Raw genomic sequence first — 25,452 nt, forward strand, 5'->3', positions numbered from 1 at the left:
TTCGGAAATCACCAGCCAGCCCAAACTGCCCTGTGGCATTAGATGCAATCATGTCATGAGATGTAATAAATAACTCTGGAAATTGGTCATTTGAAAACGTCTCTTTTCTCTTCCTTTGTAATATTTCAAATATCCCTTCCTCGTCCCACCCCAACGGCCCTGGATGATGGGACAGAGGCCGAGCTGGGAGGGACTGCTAGGACCAAGATTGAGAAAAAGGAAAGAGCCATGGCCAGGTGTCTCAGCTGGTTGGAGCATTGTCCTGTGCACCATAAGGCTGTTGGTTCGATCCCCACTCAGGGCACGTGCCCGGGGTTGCAAGTTCAATCCCCAGCCGGGGTGCCTACAGGAGGCAGCTGACCCATGTTTCACTCTCACGTGGATATTCCTTTCTCTCTCTCTTTCCCCCATCCCCCCATCTTCCTTCCCCTCTCTCTAAAATCTATAAACATGTCCTCCTGTGAGGATTACAAAGTAAAAAGGAAAGAGATTGGTACTTGGGGACTCTCAGGGGGTGGGGAGGTTGGAGCAGGGATCATGCCCAGTGAGTAAGGGAGGAGGGTAAGGATCAGCTCCCGGGAGAGGCGGAGCAGAGCGGGTCTGGCCTTGTGGTCGCTAGACCCAGGTTCAGGTGCTGTTCTACCACTCACTAGCCTATTGCTGTCCAGGGGCCCTGGGAGCAGGGCGGGGCCGGCAGAGGCCTTGGGCCTGCTCCCGTGCTGCCGCTGGAGACCCCTTGGAGACGGAGGAGGTGAAAGGCAGCGAGCCCCCCTGCTCAGAGGGACAAAGAAGACAGGCACCCAGGGATGTGTCCAAGAAAATGACTGTCCAACCTGTGACACTGGAGGGTAAAAAAAGTTCTATTAAAATGTTAGAACTTTTACCCTGACCAGTGCGGCTGAGTTGAGTGGGCGTTGCCCTGCAAAGTGAACATTCGCCGGTTCGGTTCCTGGTCAGGGCACATGTCGGGGTGCCTAGGATGGGCAACCAATTGATGTTTCTTTCTCACATGGATGTTCTCTCCCTCTCCCTCCCTTCCCAAATAAATAAATAAATAAATAAAATACTAGAACTTTTGACCTGGCTGGTGTGGCTCAGTGGATTGAGCGCCTGCAAACCAAAAGGTCGCAGGTTTGATTCCCAGTCAGGGCACATGCCTGGGCTGTGGGCTGGGTCCCCAGTTGGGGGTTGTGTGAGAGGCAACTGATCGATGTATCTCACGTATTGGTGTTTCTCTCCAGCTCTTTCTCCCTTCCTTCCCATCTCTCTAAAAGTAAATAAATAAATAAAATCTTTTTAAAAATGTTAGAACTTTTTAGCAAATTTTAGTTCATTCTGCTTACTCATTACCAGTCTTTGAAGGAACAGAGGGGGGAACTTTGTAAATGTCTGACTACAGAGAACTGGTTTGGAGGTGAGGCCGGCATGAGTGTGTGTGTGTGTGTGTGTGTGTGTACAAAGAGATCTGGAAGGTTCCACACCAAGGACTTAGACAATCATTTTCTGAGTGGGTTAGATTATGACTTTCATGATGAAAAGGTGTTGCTTCTGTAAAAAAAAAGAAAAAAGAAAAGAAAGAGTGAAGGTCAAAGATCTACAATCTTCTAACCTTTCAAATTTTCAATTTTTTTGGAGTCAATTAAATTAGTTCTGTTTTAACTTTATGGAAAGGCTGAAAAATGAGTTTCCAATCATCAGTGGACATTTTTAAAAAGGTTTTATTTCTTTATTATTAGAGAGAGGGGAAGGGAGGGAGAGAAACATCCAAGTGTGGTTGCCTCTCGCGCGCCCCCTACTGGGGACCTGACTGGGAATCGAATCAGCGACCTTGTACTTCGCAGTCTGGCTCTCAATCCACTGAGCCACACCAGCCAGGGCTTTCAATGGACATTTTAATAATTTTTATGGGAAGTGTAACCGTTACTGTTTAATTGTGCTATTATTTGCTGTTAATTTCTGATTTCAACTTTCCACCATTACAAACCACACAGAGAAGCCCTGGCTGGCGTGGCTCAGTGGACTGAGTACCAGCCTTCAAACCAGAAGGTCACGTCACCGGTTTGATTCCCAGTGAGGGCACATACCTGGGTTGCGGGCCAGGTGTGCAAGGGGCAACCAGTCGATGTATCTCTCACATGTCGATGTTTCTCTCCCTCCCTCCTTTCCCCTCTCTAAAAATAAACAAACCCTTAAAAAAAAAGAAAAAAAAAACACAGTGAAGTAGGAATTTGGATGCATTTAATTCAAAAACTAGAAGAAAAAAATTCAAGAAAAATAATTAAAAGGGTTTAGGTGGTATTAATCTGGGGCTAATGTTAATTTCCTTCACATTGTCATTGTGCACACGTCTTTAACCGAATTGCTGGAGTCAATTAGAAGTTTCCAGAAGTTTCCTCCCGGGAGACGCAGGAGGTGGGGGCAGGCAGCGGCTAAGTCCTCGGTGAGAACGGAAAGAATCTGTCCCTTTAGCCGCCGGAAGGGCAGAAGCGCGGGGTCAGCCGGACGAAAGCCACCCGGCCTGGGACGCGGTGCCCTGGAAGCAGAGCTGGGAAGACCCCTTCGCGGGTGGGAATTTCTACGTTCCAACACTTCAGAAAAGGCTTGAGAATCATAATGTCCCTCAGAGACGCCCATCAGCTGTTCCAGGCCAGAAATGTCCCCGAAGGCCTTCGGCGTTGGTATCCTTTTGTGAAAGCCTAACGCAAAGCCCACGGTTACCGGGGACAAGTCAGCGGGCGGGGCCGCCCACCGCGTTTGTAGGGAAGGTGCTGCCCTCCAGTGGCCACTTCGAGGATGGCGGGGCCTATGCCGTGTGGACTCTACAGATCCATCCACCCTCCCCCCCATTTTTCACATGGGTAAACTGAGGTACACAGGAGGACCTATAAAGGTCTCACGACCAGTACAGGCATGTCAGGGACAAAGAGCGCAGTGTGTGTCCCTGGACCGGTCTTTTTCAGACAGTAAGGCCTGGGATTGCGCTGGGCTATGGTCCCTCTGGCCTCCAGGTCCTGCTTTTGGAAATTCATAGCACCTTTGCACCTGCGTGATGAATCCTACCCCTTCCTGTCCGCCCTCTTGTTGCCAGGGGCCTGAGCCCCCCACCCCCCAGCTGAATGGACATGCCGGCCATTCATGGGCCTCCTTGAGAGACCAGCGGACATCTGAGTGAGGAGGGGACCAGGAGTGGCCCCGGCAACCCTGAACCTCACACGGTGGCCATCGGGGGAGGGGACACCAAGTTCCTCCAGGAGCAGCTGCTGTACAGAAAAAAAGAGGCAGGCGGTGAAGGCTGGTGACCGCTGCCCTGGGCTCCCAGAGATACCCCCACTGGCCCCGGCGAAGCAGATTTTGTGGCCTTTCTGCTCTTTACGACCACAGTCTCCAAATGAGACACAACACACCTTTTACTTTGAGCCTCAGCAGCAAGCAGGGAGGCTGGGGGCCCGGTGCTGCCAGCACCCGGTTACAGCGGAGGAAACGGACCAGAGATGCACTCCGACCCCTGGCCTCGGGTGGGTGGGGGTGTGGACACTCAACTCCAAATCCCGTGCCCCGACCGCCTGTCCCTGGGGACTGGCGGAGGGGACAAGTCAGCAAGAGGCATTTCCAGGGGCATTTCCCAGGATGCAGCCCAGGGCCTCTGGCCCATAAAGGAAGACCCGTGGGCTGCGTCATGGGGTGTTGGGACCCCAGCATCTTCCACACGCCCCGTGGGTCTGCTCAAGAGTTGCCCCACCCCCACTCCTGACAGCATAGTGGGCTCCCTCGGGTGGGGGCTGAGAGAGGAGCGCACCCCCGTGGGCTGTGCAAGAGTGGGACCCTGTCTCAGCGGGTGTGTGAGAAAAGCCTGCTCGTGCACGGCCTTCCGAGGGGCAGGGGAGGTGGCTGCACAGCCACCACTGGGCCCTGGGGCAAAGGCACCAGAAGGGGCCGCTGGCCCTTGCCACGAACGAGAGGACCCCGAGTCCACGGAGGGAGTCCCGAGGCAGTGCCCCACCCCTCCCATGCAAGAACGGGGGTGTCATGAGCTGCTCACTGTCACCCCCTCTGCACCTGGTGAGCTCCACTTCATCCTTTGGGATGCAGAATCCCCACCCGTGGGACAGTCAGGACCCCCATGCGTGCGCACATTCGAGAATGAGGAACTGGGTGCAGGGAGTTACGAGAGCTGCTCCAGGTGCAGGGGGCACCAAAGCGAGGTCTGGAGCCCAGGGTTGCTGCCCGAGGCCAGGAGTACCCCCACTCTGCTCCCCGCCTGAGGGGCACTCCCAGGGCTCCTGACAGTGGCTCACCGTCTTTCTGCTCCACGAGCGTCCCTTGGAAAACTCGAACACCCCAGGGAAAGGTCAAGGACTAGGCCCTCGCCAGTCATTGGAATCCTGGCGCGAACTGAAAGGCACACGCACATACATGCCTGCAGGGAGTCCAGGCCCCTGCTCAGGGTGGGGCCCTGGAGGGAAAGCCTCCAGCTGGAGGGGGGCAGGGAACACGGCGCCCAGGAAGAGGAGAGAGCCAGGAAAGCCGGGGTCCGACCCAGGAGACGGGGGACAGCCGGGCCTGCTGCCTGTCCCTGGACGCAGGGCTGGAATTCACATCACCCGTTGTTAAAAAAACACATTTTAAAAACCCATGGGGTGGGAGGAACTGAACAAAAAACTAGACTGAACACTCACTGGCACCTCCTGGTGCCTGAAAATAGCAAATGCATCAATATTTGGGGGGCCCTGGTAGATATTTGAATACGGCAGGAATATTAGATGGTATTTACAATTTTTGTATGTGAAATAAAGGTATTATACAAAAACATGACTTTATTTTAGCAAAGATGGGGAGAGGAAAGAAATAGAGCAAATTGATAAGTTTTTTTTTTAAATCATAATAGGGCAGGTCTACGCATCCGAGGACACAGGGCCTTTCTGGACCCGAGAATGAGGAGGGGCCGTCACAGGGGGAGACCGGGAGCCAGGAATACGGCCCGGGACCCTCAGATCGGCCACTCTCTGCCCCTCACAGGGAGGCAAAGCAGGAAACCTAACCGGAGCCCTGTCCTGTCCACTGCGGCTCCCAACCTGCTCCCTCAGAGACCAAAGCTGGGGAAGCTGAGCTCCCCAGCAGCCAGCAGCACCCCAGCAGCCAGCAAAGCACCCGACAGTGAGCAACGACCCGACAGCTAGCAACACCCCAGCGAGGCTTCAGCTCAAACATCTTTTCCTCAGTGGGCTCCCATCAGGAGGATAGAAATGAGGTCAAACACGTTTCCGGTCAGTGGGGGTCCCCTCCTGCAGCAAGGGTGCACCCCAGGGTGCGTCTCTGGGGACAGAAGGCGGCTGAGACGGCAGGATCTCTCTGGACGGAGAAACACAAGAAACTGAATGACGAGTGGAGTGTGACGTCCGGGCCCGCCCTGGTGGCGTGGGGGAAGGTGTCCAGGACAGGACGTGGGGCTGGGGCCAAGGCAGCAAGGAGGACCGGGACAGGAAGGTGTGGGACCCCGGCCGGGAGAGCGTTGTATCTGACCAGCCGGCCGTGACAGGCACCTCGAGCTGTGAACAGGCTGTGTGCGCGGCCACCACCAGTGTGCAAAGCGCCTCGCAGGCAGCCCCCGAGTGGGTTCCTGGGAGGGGAGACCGAGGCGAGGACTCCAGGCCCCCGGTTTACTTGGAAAGTGGACGAAAACAGGGGTCCAGGAGGGGAGGAAGGAGCCAACCTGGGGGGGCGGGCGGGTCACGGAGCCAGCTACCGAGAGGTGCCTGGGGTCTCACCCCCCAGACTCGCGAGGAAACGTGTGGAACGCACCCGGGCACCTGCACGCCAGCTCCGTCAGCCCGAGGAGCGGGGGGCGGGGGCGGCCACTGCCCAGGTCCTCCGGCTCCGCCTGGGCTCAGAAACACCTTCACAGGGCGGGGGGGGGGCAGACCGGGACGCTGAGTCCGCCAGAGCGCACGGAAGGGCGTCCGCCCCACGTACACCGACACCAGTAACCCCCTCGACAATCCTACAGGCGTGAACACAGCCATTATTTTCGTTCTTCGGGTGGGAACACGAGACAGAAGTGACTCACCAAAGTGCTGGGCCAGAGTGCCAAGCCAGGCGGTGTGGCTCCCCCTTGGGAGGTGGTGAGCGGCCTGTCAACGAAGGCATGCAAGCAGAGGCCTGGTACCTGTAGCAGGGGTGAGCAATGGATTCCTACTGCGGGGACAGGGACTAAGATACAGCTAAGGTCAACCATAATCCAGGATCTTATGAGCAAGTATCTGACAAACAGGTGCAGGCAGCCAACCTGGGAAGCTCGGGCGGGGGGGGGGGGGGGGGGGGGGCGGGGGACCAGAAGATGGGGGAGGGGCTAAAGACGATCTCTGCTGAGTGGGCTTCACAGTGGTCACCTGACCTCACACCTGAGCCGCTTTTCCTCTCCCCAGGGGCTGCTGACTGCCCGGAGGCCCCGCCCCCGGCCCTTTCTGAACCCCAGGAGCTGAATTAGCCACAGGGAGGCTCCAGGCTGTGGAGAGAGACCCCTCTGGAGCAAGGCCAGGTCCCCCCACACACCCCCGCCCAGGGTCCTCATCTGCCAAACGAGGGTGGCGATGAGACCCTCTCCGAGGCCCCAAGTTCTGTGACCGCGGGTCCAAGCGAGGAGGCCGGGCTGGGCTTCTAGAACAGTCCAGCCACTCTCGGTGTGGCTGAGAACCGCACAGTCTGAATCACGAAAAAGCCTGGATTTGGGCGTAATCACCACGTGCTGAATGCTCTCCTCCTGCACGCACACGGCACGCGGCAAACGCCCTGTTCACCCGGTGTCCGGGAGGGGAGGCCCTTCCGGTGCCCCTTTAACAGGAACGGACTCCCGGCTGTGGACGCGTGAGCGCTGAGCTGTTCCAGTTCCTTAGGTCCGTTCGCTTTTCCCTCGCACCCCACACCACCAGCCTCGGCACCCCGAGTCCAAGTGTGACTGAGTTCCCCAGAGTGGGGTGTGGCCACGTGGTGTCCCCCATTGCCTCCCTGGGGACCTTGGCCCGGGCCTCCCTCCTTATCTGGGGAGTCACCTCTCTGCGGCCCTGGGGCTGGGCGCCCAGATTAGGGGAAACGTGCCGGCCATGCAAAGTCCAAAGACCTACTGTTCGTTCTCAGGGAGGACCTGGGACAGGGACACGGGGAGGGACTCAGGGTGAACCCCAGACCTCGGAGCGATGACACTGATGGGGCCACACGGGGGCGAGGCCGCGGCTGTCACAGCTCGGAGCCGCGGGCCGCCTGACCGGGAGTTAAACCCCATGGACGGGCCTTTATGGACCCCCTGCGCCGAGTGCTGAGCGGGCCCTCGGTGAGGTCCGGGTGAGAGCTCTGCTCTCGGAGGCTGCACGCGGTCCCAGGGCCGAGGATGGAGCGACGGCCGATCCCGGGCAGCGGAGGAGGGAAGAAACCCCGGGACCCCCGGGGGCCTGCCCTAAGGGCACGTGTCTACAGCCCGAGGGGACCGGACCTCAGGCCCTGCTTTCCCAGGTCACCACCTCCCCTTCGTGCACCACCACCAGGGGGCGTGCGGCGTACCGACACGGCGCTTAGAATACTTCTTGGTCATCATTCCTTTTTTTTATTGAAAGGGGACGATTTGGTGTTTTGACGTTTGGATGCCCCCATACTCTCGCCGCGGTGAAGGTAACACACATTTCCATCACTCCGAAAGCTTCCCCCGGTGACCGCTGGTCCGTTTTATGTCCCTATAGATTAGTTGGCGTTTTGTGCACTTTTTTTTTTATCATTAAAACAATACGGTGTGTACTTTTTGGTGTGGTTGTTTCCCCGAGCAGAGTGACTATGAAGTGTCGGCGTTGCTGAGTCGTGGGCTCGCGCGTGGGTCGGCCGCAGTGGGCTCACTCATTCCCCTGGGGGAGGGGGGGGCACTTTCGTACGGTGTCCGGGTTGGTCCATTCCAAATAAACCTGCTGCGAACATTTGCGTATACGCTTGTTCAGTGCAGGCATGTGCTGCCATCCCTTTGGTTCAGTGCTCAAGACTGCAGTGCGGGACGATACGGTAGACGTACATTTAAGGGAGGAGAGAACTGTTTCTGAAAGTGGCTGCACCAGCTTCCTTTCCTGACAGCGGTACCCGGGAGCTCAGCTGCTCCGCATCCTTGCGAGCACTCGAGGTGGCCCGGCGACTCCGGGCCCTCCCACGGGTATGCAGGGGTGTCTCACTGCGGCTTCCGTTTCTGCTTCCCTGACGACCAACAACACCGAGCACCTTCTCACGTGCTTACTCATGTCTTCTCCGGCGAAGTAGGTCTTCAACGCTTTGGCCCATTTTCAAACTGGAGTTGCTTTCTTATTCATTACACATGTATTCATTTACATATGAATTTTTCTCAGACACATGGTTTGCACACACACGTGCCAGCCTGTGGCTTGTGTTTTCACTCTCATAACAGTGTCTTACAAATAGAAGTTCTTAATGGTGTCAAAGTCCAATTCATCAATGTTTTCTTTTGTGGCTTGTGCGTTTGGTGTTGTTTTTGTGTAACCCATGCTCACAAATAGTCATCTCCTGGGTTCTATAATAGGAGTCTTAGAAAGGTTTGATTTAGGCCTGTGATCCGCTTTGAGTTATGGGTAAAAGCTCTTTTTTCCGCATACAGATGTGATCACCCCAGTGCATTTGTTAGAAGTACTCCCCTGTCCCCATTTTCCTGTCTCCTGCTTCTGTCAAAAATCAGTATGTGTGTGTGTGTGCGTGTGCTTCTGGGTTCTTTACTGGGCCCCGTTGATCTGGCTGCCACGCCACACTGTTTTGATAACTGTAGCTTTATGATGAGTATTTTTTAAAAAGATTTTATTTATTTATTTTTAGAGAGGGAAGGGAGGGAGAAAGAGAGAGAGAGAGAAACATCAATGTGCGGTTGCTGGGGGCCGTGGCTTGCAACCCAGGCATGTGCCCTGACTGGGAATCGAACCTGCGACTCTTTGATTTGCAGCCTGCGCTCAATCCACTGAGCTACGCCAGCCAGGGCTATGATGAGCGTTGGCATTAGGTAGGAAGTCCTCCCACTCCATCTTTCTCCAAGTCGTTTGGGTTATTCTAGGTTCTTTGCATTTCCACATAAACTGTAGAATCAATGTGTCCCTTTCTACCCTCCCCCTCCCCAAAAAGAAAGCCTGCTGGAATTTTTATTGTAATTGTGTTGAATCTATAGATAAATTTAGGAAAGATTCAGCTAACCTTGCATTCCCAGACTAAGCCGCTTTTGTTCAAGACGTATATTATATTACCCTTCTATCATTGCATTCTATTTGCTAAACTCTGCCTAATTAACGTTTGTATCTATGTTCATCAGGGGTACTGGTCTGCAGTTTTCTTGAAATGTCTTCAGTTTGGCTTTGGAATCAGAACAATGACGGCTTCCTACCACGAGCTGAGAGGCACTCCTTTCCCTTTAATTTTCTGGAAGCATTTGTGTCAAATTGCTATTATTTCTTCCTTAAATGTTCGACAGAATTCACCAGTGAACCCGGCTGGGCCTGGAGTTTTCTCTGTGGGGAGGTTTTTCACTACAGATTTGATTTCTCCCGTTGATGTGGGACTACACGGGTTACCCACTCCCTCCACAGTGAGCTTTGCTACTTTGTCTCTCTCGACACAGTGCTCTCCTGCTTCCAAGGCGGGTACCCATGCACCAGCCCAGGGAGGGCTCTTTCCTAAACAGGCCCAAGAACACTCTGACCTCTGTTGCCCAGTGGCCCCGTGTCAGGCTGTGACACTGACCAGGGAACGTGCAGCCCACAGCCCTGGAGGGGGAGCGGCAGTCTGCCCGGGAAGGCAGTGGCCTCCAGTTCCCTTCACCCTCAAACCAAAACACTGACCAGGATTCAAGCCTCCATACCAGCAGCTGCACTTGAGATGTGTCCACACGCCATTGGAGTTTAGGTGCTCATGTAGAGAGTCAGAGAAGCAAGTCCTGCCAATCAAAGCTCAGGGACCCGCCCCTCCTCCTGAGTCTCTTGGCCCAGTGGCCAGGCCTGAAAGCTAATCTCAACCAAATCAGAGTCTAATCTTTCCAAAGCTTTCTGCTGGCCACTGGGGGCGCAAAAAGCTCAGAGCAGCGACCCTCCCTTGAGCCCTGGGGCAGGAAGTCCCGTCTTCAGAGAAGGAACCCTTGAGGTGGCACCTGGGGACACGCAGAGCCACTAAAAGGAAGTTTCCTTGGCGGGTGGAGACGGTGTGTGAGGCCCGACAGCTGGGATGTCTTCTTTCTCCGGAATCTCCACTCTGTTTCTCTTGGCGAAAATCCGGTTTATCTCCACGAACGTGCGGCCCTTGGTCTCGGGAATGACCACGTGGATGTAGACAGCGGTGACAAGGCAGATGCAGGCAAACACAAGGAAGCTGTAGGCCCCGATGGCCTCCTGGGAGGGGAGACAAGGAAGGAGGAGGCAGTGGAGGAGGAGGAGGAAATGACAGGGGGAGGCCTTCCTGAGTCCTAAGGAGTTTCTTGGTGGCCAGTTTAGTGTTCACTACAGAGGAGCGAAATGGCTAGAAAATCAGGTCCCGCCCTCACCGCCAAAGGAACCCCTTGGCCTTTAACAACAGGGACGCAGTGCCCCGCGGCCTCGAGGTGTGGGGCAGTGGTGCTGAGCTGCACACCTTCAGACACAGGAAGGTGGTGGCAGCAGCAACGCAATTTCTCCCCTCACCCTGGCTCCAGCTTGCTGCGCATTGCCGGTGTGACCTTGGCAGACCAGTGCCCCTGGAATCTAGCCCTTCTTCACCCTTGGAGTGAGGGGTCCCGTCAGTAATGGGACGCCGGCACATTCAGAGTTTGGCCACAGGCACCCGTGTGTTCCCCGGGCCTCCCACGGGCCTGCGAGCCGCCCCCTCGTCCACGGAGCAGGTGTTCTCGGTAGCAGGGAACTGGTGCTCATTTCCCGAAGCCCCTCTGCCTCAGGGGCCGGCCCTAGGGGGTGGGGGAGACAGGGTGCAGGGTGAGGGCAGCCCCCGGGCTCCCAGCCGAGGGCCCCACTCACCTGGATGGAGGGGAACACGAAGCCCACGATGAAGTTGGTGAGCCGGTGCACAGCCCCGTCCACCATGAAGGCGGCCGGCCGGGAGGACTGCAGGAAGATCTCGGTCCTCACCACCGAGGGGACGGGGCCTCGAGGGCAGAGAGCACAGGACGGGTGTGGCGGAGCGGGGGCTCCCAGGGCCCTAGCCCCGCCTCAGGCCCTCCCATCGATGGCCAGGTGTCCCAGACCGTGGAGGGAAGAAGCTGACATCCATTAGCCAGTGCCCCGCTTCTTCCCCACTCTGGCTCCTCCTGAGCACTCCTGCGGCTGCGCAGAGCAGCGCGGAGGACAACCGCCCTCCCTCCGAGGGCCTCCAGGTCCCACGGAGTCCGCTCTCTCCTGGCGCTGGTGTCGTTTTGAAATTCTCCGCAGAGCTCAGCGAGCACCTGTGCCTGGGATGTGCTGCCCCCCCGTGGTCGGTTTGGGGGATGGCAGTCACCTGCTGCGGGCACCTTGCCTTGGGCCTGTTTCTCTACTTTTTCCCTGAAGCCACTTTTTCCCTAATCATCATCCTCTATAAAATTTTAAAATATACACTGTATATCTGTTTATTTACTGTAAGTCTGTCTATGGCTTTACACATGAAAAAACATTCTGTCCGTCCCCCCAGCCAATTTCCAACTCTTGGGGGTGTCGGGGCCACGTGGGAAGCACACAGCCTCAGTGGGTAGAGATGGAGAGGCGCCGAGAGCCCTCAGTGAGCTGCCCTGGGGACAGCAAGTGAGAAGCTCCCACGCTCCAGGGAGGGGCCTTGACCGGGGTGGGGGAGGGGCCTTCACAGGGGCGGGGGAGGGGCAGCTGCCCCGCCACCCGGCCCAGCCCCCCCTCCCCTCTGGGGACAGGGCCCACTTGTCACCCCAGTCCAGGGCCTGACCCCCACCCCTTCCAGCTCATCTGATTGCCCATGTCCTTCAGACAGGAGCCTGAGACCCGGAGAAGCTCGCTCCAGGTGACACGGGCAGTAAGGGACAGAGAGGCCGAGATCTCTGACCCACGACAGCCCTCTTCCTCCTGGCCCTCCTGCACTCGGGGCACGTGCCGGAAATCCCACCGAAACGTCCTTCGACGCGACCGTGTCGGTCACACCCACAGCCGCGTCCCCAGGGCCCGGCACTGCATGGACTAAGCAGGCGACCCTCCCATGCGCGTTGAATGGGTCACTCTTTTGGCTTATGAACAGCTTTCAAAACCAAGATTCTGCAGGGAACGTTCTAGGCTTAGGAATCAGAGGCGCTTTCCCCCGGGCGGTGAGAACAGGGTCTGGTCCTCAGAAGGACACTCAGAGGAGGGGGGCCCCGCCCGGTGCAGGCCCGAGGCTGCTGGCATGGGGACGTGGGGAGAAGCCAACGAGGGAATGTGCGTGGAGGTCAGGGGCCCAAAGGCAACCGAGCCTCAGGTGGGCCGTGTGCTCGGAGGCTACAGGGAGCATGGGGAGGGCCTGGGCATGAACCCAGGCGCCCCCTAGTGGGGACTGTCTGGCATGAGCTCCGCCTGCAGTGGCTCAGCTCCAGGTCAGGGGCTGGCCCTGAGGCTGGACACCCATGGGAGCCACAGGAGCTTGGGGGAGGGGACACTGGCCTGGCTATGGCACTGGGTGGCACCTGGTAGATGCCTGTTGAGTGGAGGAAGGTGTACTGGAATCGCCTCTAAGGAAAAGGTACAGTCAAGCCTCGGTTCCGGAACACCTGCATCTTGGACAACTCGGTTCTCGAACGGCGTTCAGGGATGACTTTGAGATCGAGAGCGGAGGTCCCACTGCACGCTGAGCCCGGGCTCCGAGCGTGGGCGGGGTTTGGCCCGGGGCAGAGGAACAGGTGCAGTGAGCATCAGAGCCGCCCGGGTCAAGGACGTCCACCCACCCATTCCCCAGGCATTTACGGAGCTCCTTGGACGGTGCTCTCCCTGGAAGGCTGGGAGGGCGTGCGCACAGGTACTCACTGGGCCTGATGGAATGTCCCGAGATGTAGGCGAAGACACAGATGACGCTGAGGTAGGACAGCTCCGGGACCGTGCTCTGTGGGGAGAGGCGGGGCAGTCAGTGGTTGACAAGGGCCTGGCCTGGGACCTCTGAGAGCTCGAGGCCAGGAGTCCCAGGGACAGGGAGTCCCCCTGCGCCCAGGCCGCCCTTCCTGCCTCAGGCAGGAGCCACACCTGGACTGCTGAGCACCCACCTGGACCCCAAGGGCTCTGTGGGCAAGAGCGGGAGGCAGCTGACACCAGGGTCTGACACCTGCGCTCTGGTTCCCAGAGGGCTCCCGCCGGCCTTCCCCGGCCGAGAGGAGGGTCACAGGAGGAGAACCTCCCTACTGCCCATTCATTCTCTGCTCGTCCCCTGGGCCTTCCCGATGCCCGTGAGCAAGGAAGTTACTGTTTCGATCCTGCCGATACGGACTCGGAGCCCAGAGAGCCGGGACACAGGCCCGGAGGACCCGCGGGCCTCAGGGGTCGAGCGGAGACCCAGGTCAGACTGTCGGCAGGATCAGTGCTGGGACCCAGCTCCCACTGGCTGAGAGAATCCTCCCAGAAGCCTCGAGACCAGGCAGACCATCTGTGGTCCCCGCAGCCAGGACAGCGGCCGGCACACCACCAGGTGACCAGACGTCAGCCCACCTCGCCGCGCAGGTAACTACTTCACCACAACTATGAAACACGCTGCGGAGGAGGAGCCGGCGCAGCGCCGGCGGTGCAGGTGGGCCAGGAACACCTCCTTCCACGCACGGGCCTCCCAGCTTCAAGGTGAAAGATGTGGGGGGGGTGGACAGCAGCCTCCCCAAACTGGAGGTGACATGGGGCAAAGAGCCAGAGCAGTGGCAAGCTCTGACTCACGTTTCAACAGAGACAACCGGGGGGTGGGGGGTCCATTGCCGCCCCTGCAGCTGAGCCTAAGCCTTTTCACATCGAAACACACATTCCATTGTAAATTCTCCTTTACGCCAAGGTTAGGGCATTGCATTCGTTCACCTGCATGTCTGTGTGCAGGTGAGTGAAGTCGCCCACGATCATCCCTGCAGGGCTGGGCGTCACAAAGCACTTGTGTGGAACGGGGTGCGGGGCGGGACACGGCTAAGACACGCCTGGGGTTACTGGTGCCCGGTCTGTTAGGGGGGCCTCCCACCCCGCTGCATGCTCCGAGTCCCTGGCCCCCGCCGCTGGCCCCCTCCCATCTCCAGGGCAGGGAGAGGAGATCAGACCTGGAAGAGCAGCGCCAGCGTCAGCGTGAGGCAGGCGGAGCCGCAGATGCCGTAGCCGACCAGCAGGAGGCGCCGTCTCCCCAGACATTCCACGGTGCCAGCCTGGAGCAGGAGAGGGGACAGCAGAGTGACTCTGTGGCCCCGGGGGGCGCCAGGAATTCTTGGACTGGTGCCACCGCTCCCTCCTCCAGCCCCTCCCTCAGTGCCCCGTCTTACACTTTCTAGTTTCTCTGTTTGGTGCTTCGACAGCTTGGGCCCTGCTGACCCCGGAGGGCCTGTGTCTGCCATGGTTAGCTGTCTCCAGAGGCAGTGGACAAATCACCAGCTTTCACACGAAACCCACCCACGCAGGGCCCACTCTCCATCCTCCTCCTCTAGGGGGTCTCACGCTCAGGGCCACAGACCCCTGATCACCCAGCACAGGCACCGGACAACCCAGGGCAGCCCCTGCGCCCCAGAACCCCTGAGAGCATTCAAACCGGCCACTTCTGAGCCTGCAGCGCCAGCCTCGCTGGTTCCTCCCCCGGAGGCCACAGTGAAGACTCCTGCCCATGTCCCCCCTCCCCCCACCGCTGCCTCTGCCTCCTGACTGCCCCTGGAGCTGCCCCTCCCTCCCTCCCTCTGTCCTCTCACAGTTCGGACTTTGGGTGACAAACTACCTCCTCCAAGGCAGCCACCCCGGCCACACCAGCCCGCCCCCACACCTGGACAATAACAGCACCCACCTTTTCAAATAGCCACCCCCTACCTGCTGCCCTCCCATTCTCTCACGACCACCCAGAATCCGACCTTTTGTCGGGAGGGGCCCAGCCCTCCACACCCCTCCTTTCCCACCCCTTCTGGGACCCATGCCTCTCCCTTAGCCAAAGGTGAGCCACGCTCCTTCTGGCCGGCCCCCTCCTCAGTTCTGACGGCAAGGCCAGCTATGTCCATCTGCACACCAGCCCCCACAGCAGGGCCACCCCAGAGGGGCCAAATCAGTGGCAGGTCCCCTGTGGTCACCTCGTGTGCGTCTCTCCCAGCCCCCCCAGCCACGCTGCAGACCGGATGGCCACTGCTGCCACTCGATGAGGCTGGACAGGAGCAGCGCCACACCGCCCACGCAGGTTAGACACGAGGCCAGCTTCCCGCCCCCTCTTCCCGTGCTCACACCCACACGCTGCCCCCAGGAAGGGAGGGGGCTCCCCTGTCTTCTGGACTCGGTTCCCCTGGTACAATGACAGTGGGGACCAGGGTCCCAGTGGTGACAATGGACCCAGGAGGGTGGATCTGCCCAGGGGACTCAGCAGGAGGCAGGGTGGACACACCCCAGGAAGGGTGAAAACTCCCTGGGTGCCCCCTACCCCCTCATCTCCCTCCCCCGCCGTTTCCCTTCCTTCTCCTGCCCCCGCCCTGCGAGCCCTCGGGTTGCTGGCTGGGGCTCCCGCTGGCGCTGGGGGGAATGTGAATGAGGAACAGGCAGCTTCGTACAGCACCTTCAACCTCGCGGGAGCTCGAGAAGCAGAAATCGGAATAATAGTGGGAGAGCTCCCTGTGGGGGGAGCTCCAGAGCAGGGGTCCGACCCACAGCCCGCGGGGCACATGCAGTCCAGGATGGTGGTGAAGGCAGCCCGGCACAAAATCATGAATTTACTCAGAACCTTCCTTTTCGCTCATCGGTTTTCGCTGGGGGTTGTGTATTTAACGTGTGGCCCAAGACAGTGAGCTCTGCTTTTTCCCGCGTGACCCAGAGACGCCAGGAGGTTGGACACCCCGGAAGGTCGGGCACCCCTTAGAGAAGGGGGCGTCAGGGCATCTGGCCTTGCCCGTGAGCCAGCGTTCCTGTTGAGTTACTTTTTAACACCGTGTGCGGCGAGGCGCAGCCGGCTCGCATCTCAAACGGAGAGCCGCTAACAGCAGCGCCCCACGGAGCGGGAGCCACCCCTGCCGGCGCCCACGGGGCGCTGCAGTCGCCGTGGCCACGTCCCAGAGGAAGAAACGTGTGTGTGTGTGTGTGTGTGTGTGCGTGTGTGCGTGCACCCCCAGGTCCGGGCCCCTCGGTGGGCTCCCTGGGGCTCCTGTCTGCCCGCAGGGCACCCGCTCCGGAACCCACCCCGCCCCCCGGTGGAAGCGATATTCCGGGTCGCTCACCGAGACGACGGTCATCACGATGTTGACCACGCCGGCGCCCACGGTCACGTACTGGGAGTGAGCGGCATCCACGCCGGCCGACGTGTAGATCATGTCCGCGTAGTAGTTGATCTACAGCAAAAGCCCAGGGGCTGTGAGGCCGGGTCCGAGGCCGGGGCCCCTGCCTCACCTTCCCTGACTCTCCTCCAGCTGATGGTCTGCAAAGCCCGGGGTGGGGGGAGTGGGGGGTGGGCCTGGACAGGAAGGAGGCAGCGGGTGGAGGGGAGAGAGCTGTGGCTCGGGGCGAGCGGGGTGAAACAGGGCCGGCTCCGCCCGGGATCCAGGGGATCACAGCTCCTCCGCCCTCCAAGCCTCAGCCTCTGCACCGTGCAGTGGGATCTGGACCCGACACCCCCTGCGGCCTTTTCCTCGGCCGCTGGGTCCATCTGCCCCCCCAGGCCCCTCCGAGTGACGCCTCACCTCACACTCTGGGCCCAGCTCGGCTCCTGTCCTGGCCCAGCCCCATGGAAGAGGGCGCACACAGCCCTCCCCAAAAGCCACACGGGCTGCGGCCCCTTCGGGGGCTCCTACCAGCGTCACTTGTTCAACATCGCCGAGTGCCTGGTGCCGCTCGTCCTGACACTTCCCTTCAGGGCCTGCGTTACCCCTCCCACCACGAGGTTTCTGGGAGCCATCCTCCAACCCCACCCGTTTTTTTTGTTTGTTTGTTTTGTTTTGTTTTGTTTTTTTCAGATCTCTGCTCTTCCCTCCACGCCACCGACAGGTCCAGCTACGGCCCAAGAGCCAGGTTCACAGAACGTGGTGCCACCAGTGGCCGAGGCTGAGCAAGTCCATGCTGGCTCCTGACCCAGCTGCGCCCACCCACCACCCTCCCCTGGAAGCCTGAGCTTGCTTCCGGGGGACCTGCAGCCCCCCACAGCCGGCTGGTCTCCTGCAGAGAGGGTAAAGGGCCACGGGCAGGAGACACTCCCTCCTGGGGAGTGGGAAGCCGGCTTCCTCTTTTCCTGAAAAGAGGCAGGCACATGGGGGAGCAGCCTGGGGAGACAGACAGAACCCCCCAGGCTCCCCACTAACGTTCTGCACCCCACTTTCAGGCTACCCACTGACGCCCGGCTGCACTGCCCAGCTGCTTCTGTAAACTGAGTCTGGGTTTGCTTTAGCCGTTTCCGGGGGCGCCTCTGTGTGCTTGCCCCCGGCCAACACAACGAGCCGTGCAGTGGGGGGCGGCTGCCCAGAAGCCCCGGGCTTCTGGCTCTGCCTTCTCCCGGCTCCGGAGGAGCCCCCTGTGTCTCCCTCTCCTTCCCTCCTGGACGCAGAACGCGACTCTGCACCCTTGAACTTGGCAATAACGTGCACGCCACAGCACCGATGCCACCAGTACCCATGGCAGTTCGGTGACCGTTGGCTGGGTCTACCTGAATCAGGCGGCTTTCAGGGGGACCACAGGTTCTGAGCGGGGACCCTGCCCGACACTTCTGCAGCCCGGCTGCAGGGAGGACCGCCCCCCACCCACGCGGGCCGCCCTCCCGGCCCCACGGACCGCGTTGACGCCGGAGAGCTGCTGGCCGGCCATGAGCACCACCATGGAGACGAGCTGCCACCGCAGCGGCCGGAAGGTGAGCAGGTTGAGCACGGACAGGCGGCCCTCGGCCCGCTCCGCCTGGTCCTCCGCGCGCATTTCCTCGATCTCGTCCTCCACGTCGGCCCAGCCCCTCAGTGTCCTCAGAGCTGCGGGGAGCCGGGGGAGGGGGGCGTCTGTCGCTGGCGGCACCCACCTACAGCGCAGGGAGGCAGGGGCAGCTCCCCACCCCTCGGCCCACCTCTGGCCGCAGGCTCACCGGTTCCCCAGAGCGGGGTGTTCTGACCCCAACTGGGGCCCAGCGACGGGGTGATGTCCCCAACCCCAACCATGCCTGACCCTGGCTTAGTTCTCAACTCTGGACACTGGTCGGCCATGACCCTGACCTGGTCCCCGCTCTCTGCCGGCCCACGGCCCGGTGCCTGCCCGCGGGCCAGCACCAGCCGCATCTCCATGCGATCCCACCAGCGCCTGCCCCTTGGGGCCCTTCTCCCCCTCCGCCCCCCGCCTGTCCTGGGCTTTGGGCGCCACAGAGGGACGTCAGGCAGGCGCGGGAGGTGGCAGGGAAGTGGGGGCGAGAGGGTGTCGGCGGAGCAGCCGGCACCTGCGGTACCTTGTCGGGCCGTGTCCTCGTCGCCTTTCTGGATCAGGGCGCACCGCGGGCTCTCGGGGAAGAAGGGCAGGGTCAGCAGCTGCAGCAGCGCGGGGACCCCGTGAGCGCCAGGAGCACCGGCCAGCCTGGGGGGGCCCGACACGGAGAGCTTGACCCTGGCCGGTCAGGGTCCCTGGGGGCTCTGGACCTCCCCAGCCGACCTGCCCCACGTCATCCTGACTGTCCTCTCGCCCACGACGCGCCAGCCCTCGGGGAGAGCCCAGGGCAGCGGGGGCCTCGTCCTTGCCGACAGGTGGCCGGGTGCCCAGGACCCGCCCACACAGGGGTTCCCCACTTAATAACAGAGAAAATCATTGTACTTTTAAAAGACGGGTTACTAATTCCTTTACAGGAAAAGCACTGCTTTTCTCAGGAAAAGCACCGGACTCCACGGCGTGAGCCCCGGAGCAAATAAAACCGCGCCTCGTTTTTTACTTTGTTGCCGGACGGGGCAGAGCGTCTGCCTCCCGGGGAGGCTGGGGCGTGCACTCGGCCTGGGAGGTTTGCGGTGGGCGGGCGGTGGGGGGGGGCGGGGTCGGTGAACACCCGCCGGCTGAGACGGGCACCGGATGGGCTGGTCCACCTCACTGAGCCCCGGGGTGTTCCCATCGGTGAGACCAAGACCGGGGTGTGATGGTGACGGCAAAGTGCCACACCCACACTGGTGGGGGCTTCCACTCGGGCCCCCGTCCGAGATCAGTGCGTGTCTGTCCGCTGCACGGGGCAGTGGGGGGACAGCCGACCAAGTGACCTTGGATGGAGCACCTCCCACTGGGGAACGAGTGCAGCTTGAAAACGTGTGGAGTGAAAACACCAACAGGAGACCGCCCCCCCGAGCTTACGCCGCCAGACGGCCACCCCACCCTCTCCGTCTCCTCACTGCCCACCGTCCCCCCATCCCCAGCCCACTCCCAGACAGTGGCCTTGCCTCCTATTTCACTGAGGACACAGAAGCAACCAGAAGAAAACATCTACAGGGGCCACACCCCTCCCGCACAGCAGTGACCTGGGCCTGGGCGTGCTTGTCCCCCTCCCGTGTCCCGAGCTCCTGGGCCGTCCTCACAGCCCAGGACGTTGTTACCTTTCCCGGCTGACAAAAGCCGCTCCTCTCCAGCTCCTCCTGCCGGCTTCTGGCCCTCCCAGCAGAATGCCCACCCCTGGCCTCCCGGCCTCTCCTCCCCACAACGCACCCGACCTGTGCTCACCAAGGTCGCCTCGTCCACCAGGCTGTGTACTGCACAGCCCAGAGGTTCTGTCTCTGGGCCTCAGCGGGCTGGACCCGCCAGTGACGTGGGCAAGACTGAGCGAAGGATGGGACCCAGTGCCTGCGGCCCTGGCACGGCCCCTTGTACCCCATGTGGCCCCACGCAGCCCCCCGCAGCCCCACATGGCCGGCCCCAAGGACCCTCCTCCCGGTGACCTCGGCACGCCGTGGGTACCTGTGGGGTTGCCCAGGATGGCCTGCAGGCTGAAGATCTGCGCCAGGAAGATTCCCACGATGACGAAAACCTCGGTCATCGTGCCCAGCGTGCCCCTGAGGTTCTTGGGAGCCAGCTCTCCCAGGTACATGGGAAGGGCGCTGTAGGAGATGCCTGGGTCCAGCAGAGCGAAAATCAGGGCAGGAGAGGAGCAGCCACAGCCTCCTGGGGCCCGGGAGCCTGAGGTCTCACTCAGCTCCAGCTCACACCCTCCGAGCTTGCCCGTGGGGTCGGCGTCCGCAGGCAGCTCACGCAGCCCCTGCCTCCCCCCTGGGCGGGGCAGTGGGCCCTGCGGGTGTTCAGTTTGCACTGAGGAGGGTCCCTCCCGGAGCCCTCAGACCCCAGGGGCCACCGTGGTGCATGATGACAGCCAGGTCCCCTCCTTCCTGGCTGCAGAGCCGGGGCCCTGGGTAGAGAGACCTTAAGACGACTCTTTTGCTTTGACCTATTTTATGACTTTTCTAAAGCACTGAGTATTTGTATCACTTTTTAATATTTTTTTAGCAGAAGAAGCCACCGCGGCTAAGAAGCCTGCCTCCCCTGTGGACCGAGGCCCCGGCTCTGCAGGCCTTTCGCTCGAAGCCCCGCCCCTCGGCGCGAAGCCCCGCCCCTCGGCGCACGGCACGCCCCTCCCCCCTCAGAAAACACCGCGGAAAGCCTCTTGGTTACCGATGCTTCAAGGCGAAAGTGTGGGTTTTCTGAAAAGTCTTCAAGTTAAATGTATTCCGGTGACATTGGTTAATCACATTATATAAATGTATACTACGACATCTGTATACTCTGTCGTGCGTGCGCCCACCACCCAAAAAAGTGCTTTTGAGGACCGTCCCCGATAGAAGACTTTGTCAGCTCAGGGGAAGGGGCCAGAGAGCAAGGGCCCGGGGCCAGAGATGGGGGGCCGGGGCCAGAGACGGGGGGCTGCCCCAGAAGGGACACGGGCCAGGCAGGGCCAGGACCACCCTGGTCTCTGCCGTCTCTGGCCTTGGCCCACGGCACCGGGCGGATCAGCCTTGGACCATCCTCCCTTTATCCCCCCCCCCCGCCCCCCCGCCAACACCGGTGAACCTGAGTGTGGCCCGGGGGCTCCCTCTCTCCCTGCAGGTACCTGCACAGACTCCCAGCACCACTCGGGAGAAGATGATCAGCTCAAAAGCCTTGGCCACTTTGCTGACTCCCATCAGGACGGCGGGGACGATGGCGAAGATGTTATTGATCAGCAAGGTGCCCTTTCTGCAAGGACAGCGGAGCCCGGGGGGCGGGGGGCTGAGGAGGCAGGAGCTGTCCCGCCAGGAACACCTGCCTGGTCCCGGGGCAGCCACTACAGCGGCTCGGGAAAGTGCCCGAGGGGGCCGGTGGCGGGGAAGGAGGGGAGGCTCAGGCGGATGGACCGAGGCCCGGGAAGGAAGGTCTGGGTGGGCTGCGCCCAGCTGGGGCTGGCAGAGGGCGGTGGGGAGGGAAGAAGGAGCAGGCTGTGGCTGCCTCCCTGGGCAGGGAGATTCCTGTCGCCTGTGCCGTGTCAGCAGGGACCCGACGAGGCGAAGGCGGTCAGGGATGTGACCAGGAGGTCTCCAGGACAGGTGGGGTGCAGAGCTAGACTGGCCGGGCTCTCAGATCCCCGCCAGGCTGAACACCCCTGAGTCCATGAACCAGAGGCACAGGGGGGCCATCTGAAAACGCACCTCGCTGCCCTGCCCCCAGGGCCACCCCCACCTTCGAGACTGCGCTCTCTGCCCCTTGCTGACGTCCCCCCAGTGGCTGTCTTGCAGCCCCACCCCCACTTTGGCGTGGGTTTTGCCAAAGGAGAAGATGGTGGAGGATCGGGAGGAAGGGGTCACCCCCGCTGTGCGTGGCTGCTGGCCGCACCAGCCTGTGTGGTTTGCCCACACTCCGCCCCCCTTTGAGGACACCCCTGTGCTGAGTCAGTCAGCCCGGGGGGTGAGGGTGGGGGGCCTATGCCAGGAATGCGGGTGGGGGTTCCTTAAACAGAAAGACAGAACACCCTCCTAGGCGGCAGCCACAGAGCCCCATGAGGGTCCCCGGCGGGGCAGCACGGGGTGAGCAGGTGTGCAGAATGTGGCCCTCAGGCCCCCTTTCTCTCCTGGGGCAGCTGTTCCCCCAGGAAAGCTGCCCCCAGGGCCCGGCTGAGCGCAGAGGGTCAGCCAGCCCCGAGACCCAGAGGGAACAGACAGCGCCACCTGCTGGGCTCCCCCCCACCCCTCCCTGCGCAGGGCTGGCCGGACCCCACGGGCACCAGGCCAGCTCCACCGCCCACGCCGGGCTCAGGGCTTCCCTCATCTGCCAAACGAGGGTGGCGATGAGACCCTCTCTGAGGCCCCAAGTTCTGTGACCGCGGGTCCAGGCAATGAGGCCGGGCTGGGCTTCTAGAACAGTCCAGCCACTCTCGGTGTGGCTGAGGACAGCACAGTCTGAATCACGAAAAAGCCTGGATTTGGGCGTAATCACCAGGTGCTGAATGCTCTCCCCCTGCACGCACACGGCACGCGGCACGGGACAAACGCCCTGTTCACCCCGTGTCCGGGAGGGGAGGCCCTTCCGGTGCCCCTTTAACAGGAACGGACTCCCCCCTGCGGACACTGCCTCCCATGCGTGAGCGCTGAGCTGCTCCAGTTCCTTAGGTCCGTTCGCTTTCCCCTCGCACCCCAGACCACCAGCCTCGGCACCCCGAGTCCAAGTGTGACTGAGTTCCCCAGAGTGGGGTGTGGCCACGTGGTGTCCCCCAGGGCCTCCCTGGGGACCTTGGCCCGGGCCTCCCTCCTTATCTGGGGAGTCACCTCTCTGCGGCCCTGGGGCTGGGGCGCCCAGATTAGGGGAAACGTGCCGGCCATGCAAAGTCCAAAGACCTACTACTGTTCGTTCTCAGGGAGGACCTGGGACAGGGGCACGGGGAGGGACTCAGGGTGAACCCCAGACCTCGGAACGACGACACTGATGGGGCCACACAGGGCGAGGCCGCGGCTGTCACAGCTCGGAGCCGCGGGCCGCCTGACCGGGAGTTAAACCCCATGGACGGGCCTTTATGGACCCCCTGCGCCCAGTGGTGACCAGGTCCTCCATGAGGTCCCATCAAGAGCTCTGCTCTCACCCTGGCTGGCATAGCTCAGTGGATTGAGCTCGGGCTGCGAACCAAAGTGTCGCAGGTTCAATTCCCAGTCAGGGCACATGCCTGGGTTGCAGGTCATGAGCCCCAGCAACCGCACATTGATGTTTCTCTCTCCCTCTCTTTCTCCCTCCCTTCCCGATCTAAAAATAAATAAATAAAATCTTAAAAAAAAAAAGACCTCTGCTCTCAGAGGCTGCATGCGGTCCCCGGGCCAAGGATGGAGCGACCACCGTTCTGGGCAGCCGAGGAGGGTAGAAGCCCCGGGACCCCGGGGGGCCTGCCCTAAGGGCACGATGTCTACCGCCCCCAGGGGGCTGGACTCTTCAAGGTCACGTCAGGGCCCCACCACACGCACAACCACCGAGAGCATGCGGTTTCCGAGCGTGGATCGCAGGTGAGAGCCGTACACCTCCAGGTTACCTGCCGCATCTGTCCACCAGCGGGCCCACAGCCAGCGACCCCAGCAGGCCGCCCAGGGGAAACATGGAGACCGTGCAGGACCACAGCAGCAGCGCGTCCGTCTCGCCCGGGACGGTCCCGTGGCGCTCGAAGTAGGTGTCGTTGTAAAACGCCTTCAGGACCTGGAAAACAGGGGCCCGCCCGCGGCCGGCGGTATTAGGCGACTCACGAGCAAACTCCAGGAGGCTGGCGGCCGCCGCCCGGTCCCCGCTGGGGCCCACCTTGTGCGGCGTGTTGACCACGGCGAGGTTGTAGCCGTACTGGAAGGCCGAGCCGAAGGCCGCGCTCAGGGTCGCCAGCACCAGCGTGGGCCGGAGCCTCTGCGGACGACGGGAGGCCTACAGTCAGCGGCTCCGGGGTTAGCCCTGGGACCTCCAGACGCGGGGCCCAGGCTTTGCCGTAACTAGGGCGGTAGGGCCCACCCCCCCAGGCCACGCCCCGGGAAGGTGGGGCAGCCACCAGGTGGGGCTGGCTGGGGGTGGGGCTCTCTCCGGGGCTCTGACATGGGGGCAGGGGCTGCGTGGGGAGTGTGGGCAACCTTGTTTCTCGTTCCTCCCACGCATCAATCCCTCCTGGGAGTTCTAGCTGAGCTTCAGCCCCGTGCCTGGCCGTGGATGAACTAGGGGAAGCTTTGGGAAAAGGTCCGGCATCGAGCTGGACAAACAGGGTACTGGGATAGAAGCCAGCGGGGGGCAGGGGCCCTCTTCAGTCGGGTGGCCAGGCCTCCCTGAGTGGGGGGCCTTGGGGCTGCGCCCTGAGTGGCTGGCTGAGAGGGGTGGTCTGTGAGCGGCGGGGAAGGAGTAGGGGGCGGCGGAGGGAGCCGGAGCTGAGCCCCGCCCCCCACCAAGAAGCCCCCCTGAGGCGGGTGTCCCCTCCCTGGCAGTCCCTCAGGAAAGGCCAGGGAATCGCCTTGCATGGCCGCCACAGCTCCCGGGGCAGCTCTGGGGGACCGAGGCGGCTGCCTGAGTCGGAGCTTCCCAGGACTCCTAGAAACCCGCTGATCCGGAGCCATAGCCCTCGGGTACCCAGACTCCCATCCCCCCCCCCATCAGCTGGGTGGCTGCCAGTAGACCTCGGCCCCCGCACACCCACCAGCGCATGCAGAGAAGGGGGGGTGCAGGGTCCTGGCACCCTCAGAGGCTGGGGAATGGGGCCGGCACAGGACCTGCCCTGCAGGGAGGGGGGGCATCTCCAACCTTACCCAGCCCCCCACGATTCTGTAGAGCCGGACTCAACCTCCCTCTCTCGCGTCCGAGCTGGGCTGTCCCCACGCTGACCTCCCAGGGCAGGCGACCCCAGGCAAGGCAGGGCAGTTAGGGTACTCGCTTTGCCACAAGCATTTCAGGAGCCTGCTCGTCCCCCCCCCCCCTGCCCCCGCAACAGGGCCCCCTTCTGGGGGTTTCCTAGACTCCGCACTTACCCCCTTCCTGGGTGGGCTGGGCGTCTCCATCCGCGCAGGTGGGGAACCGGGGCGCTCTGCCTCCAGCGCCGCCCTGGTCTGTGCCGCACCAGCCGTTTCCCCCGGGGCCGAGGTGGCTTTATTGCCTGTTGGCCTCTGGACCCTGCGGCTCTCCCCGGAGCAGGTTTTTTCCTCGGATGGGGTGATAAGATACCACGGGCACGCAGCATGGGCTCCGTCTCTGCCCCCGCCAAGCCCCAGACCGGATGCTGCCCCATTGCACCCGGGAGGGGGAAACGCCACCTGCCTCGGGCCCTGGAACCGAGCCGTCCCACCGGACGCCGGGCGGGGCCCGACTGCCCGGACCTCCCGCCGGGTCTCCG

At 61.4% G+C, this 25,452-nt stretch overlaps 1 protein-coding gene across 1 annotated transcript; it reads right to left on the reverse strand.

Moving 5' to 3' along the window:
* Positions 1 to 9,830: 9,830 nt before the first annotated feature.
* SLC2A7 (solute carrier family 2 member 7) lies at positions 9,831 to 25,120 on the reverse strand. Its single transcript, XM_036025109.1, is given in 13 exon segments — positions 9,831 to 10,403; positions 11,022 to 11,149; positions 12,999 to 13,074; positions 14,252 to 14,353; positions 16,382 to 16,492; positions 17,922 to 18,109; positions 18,574 to 18,669; positions 18,672 to 18,698; positions 20,052 to 20,204; positions 21,196 to 21,320; positions 23,632 to 23,792; positions 23,892 to 24,008; positions 25,091 to 25,120. Coding segments are annotated over 13 exon segments (1,533 nt in total). The 3' UTR covers positions 9,831 to 10,184.
* Positions 25,121 to 25,452: the final 332 nt, after the last annotated feature.

Source organism: Phyllostomus discolor, chromosome 5 (assembly GCF_004126475.2).
Source record: "Phyllostomus discolor isolate MPI-MPIP mPhyDis1 chromosome 5, mPhyDis1.pri.v3, whole genome shotgun sequence".
Taxonomy (NCBI): domain Eukaryota; kingdom Metazoa; phylum Chordata; class Mammalia; order Chiroptera; family Phyllostomidae; genus Phyllostomus; species Phyllostomus discolor.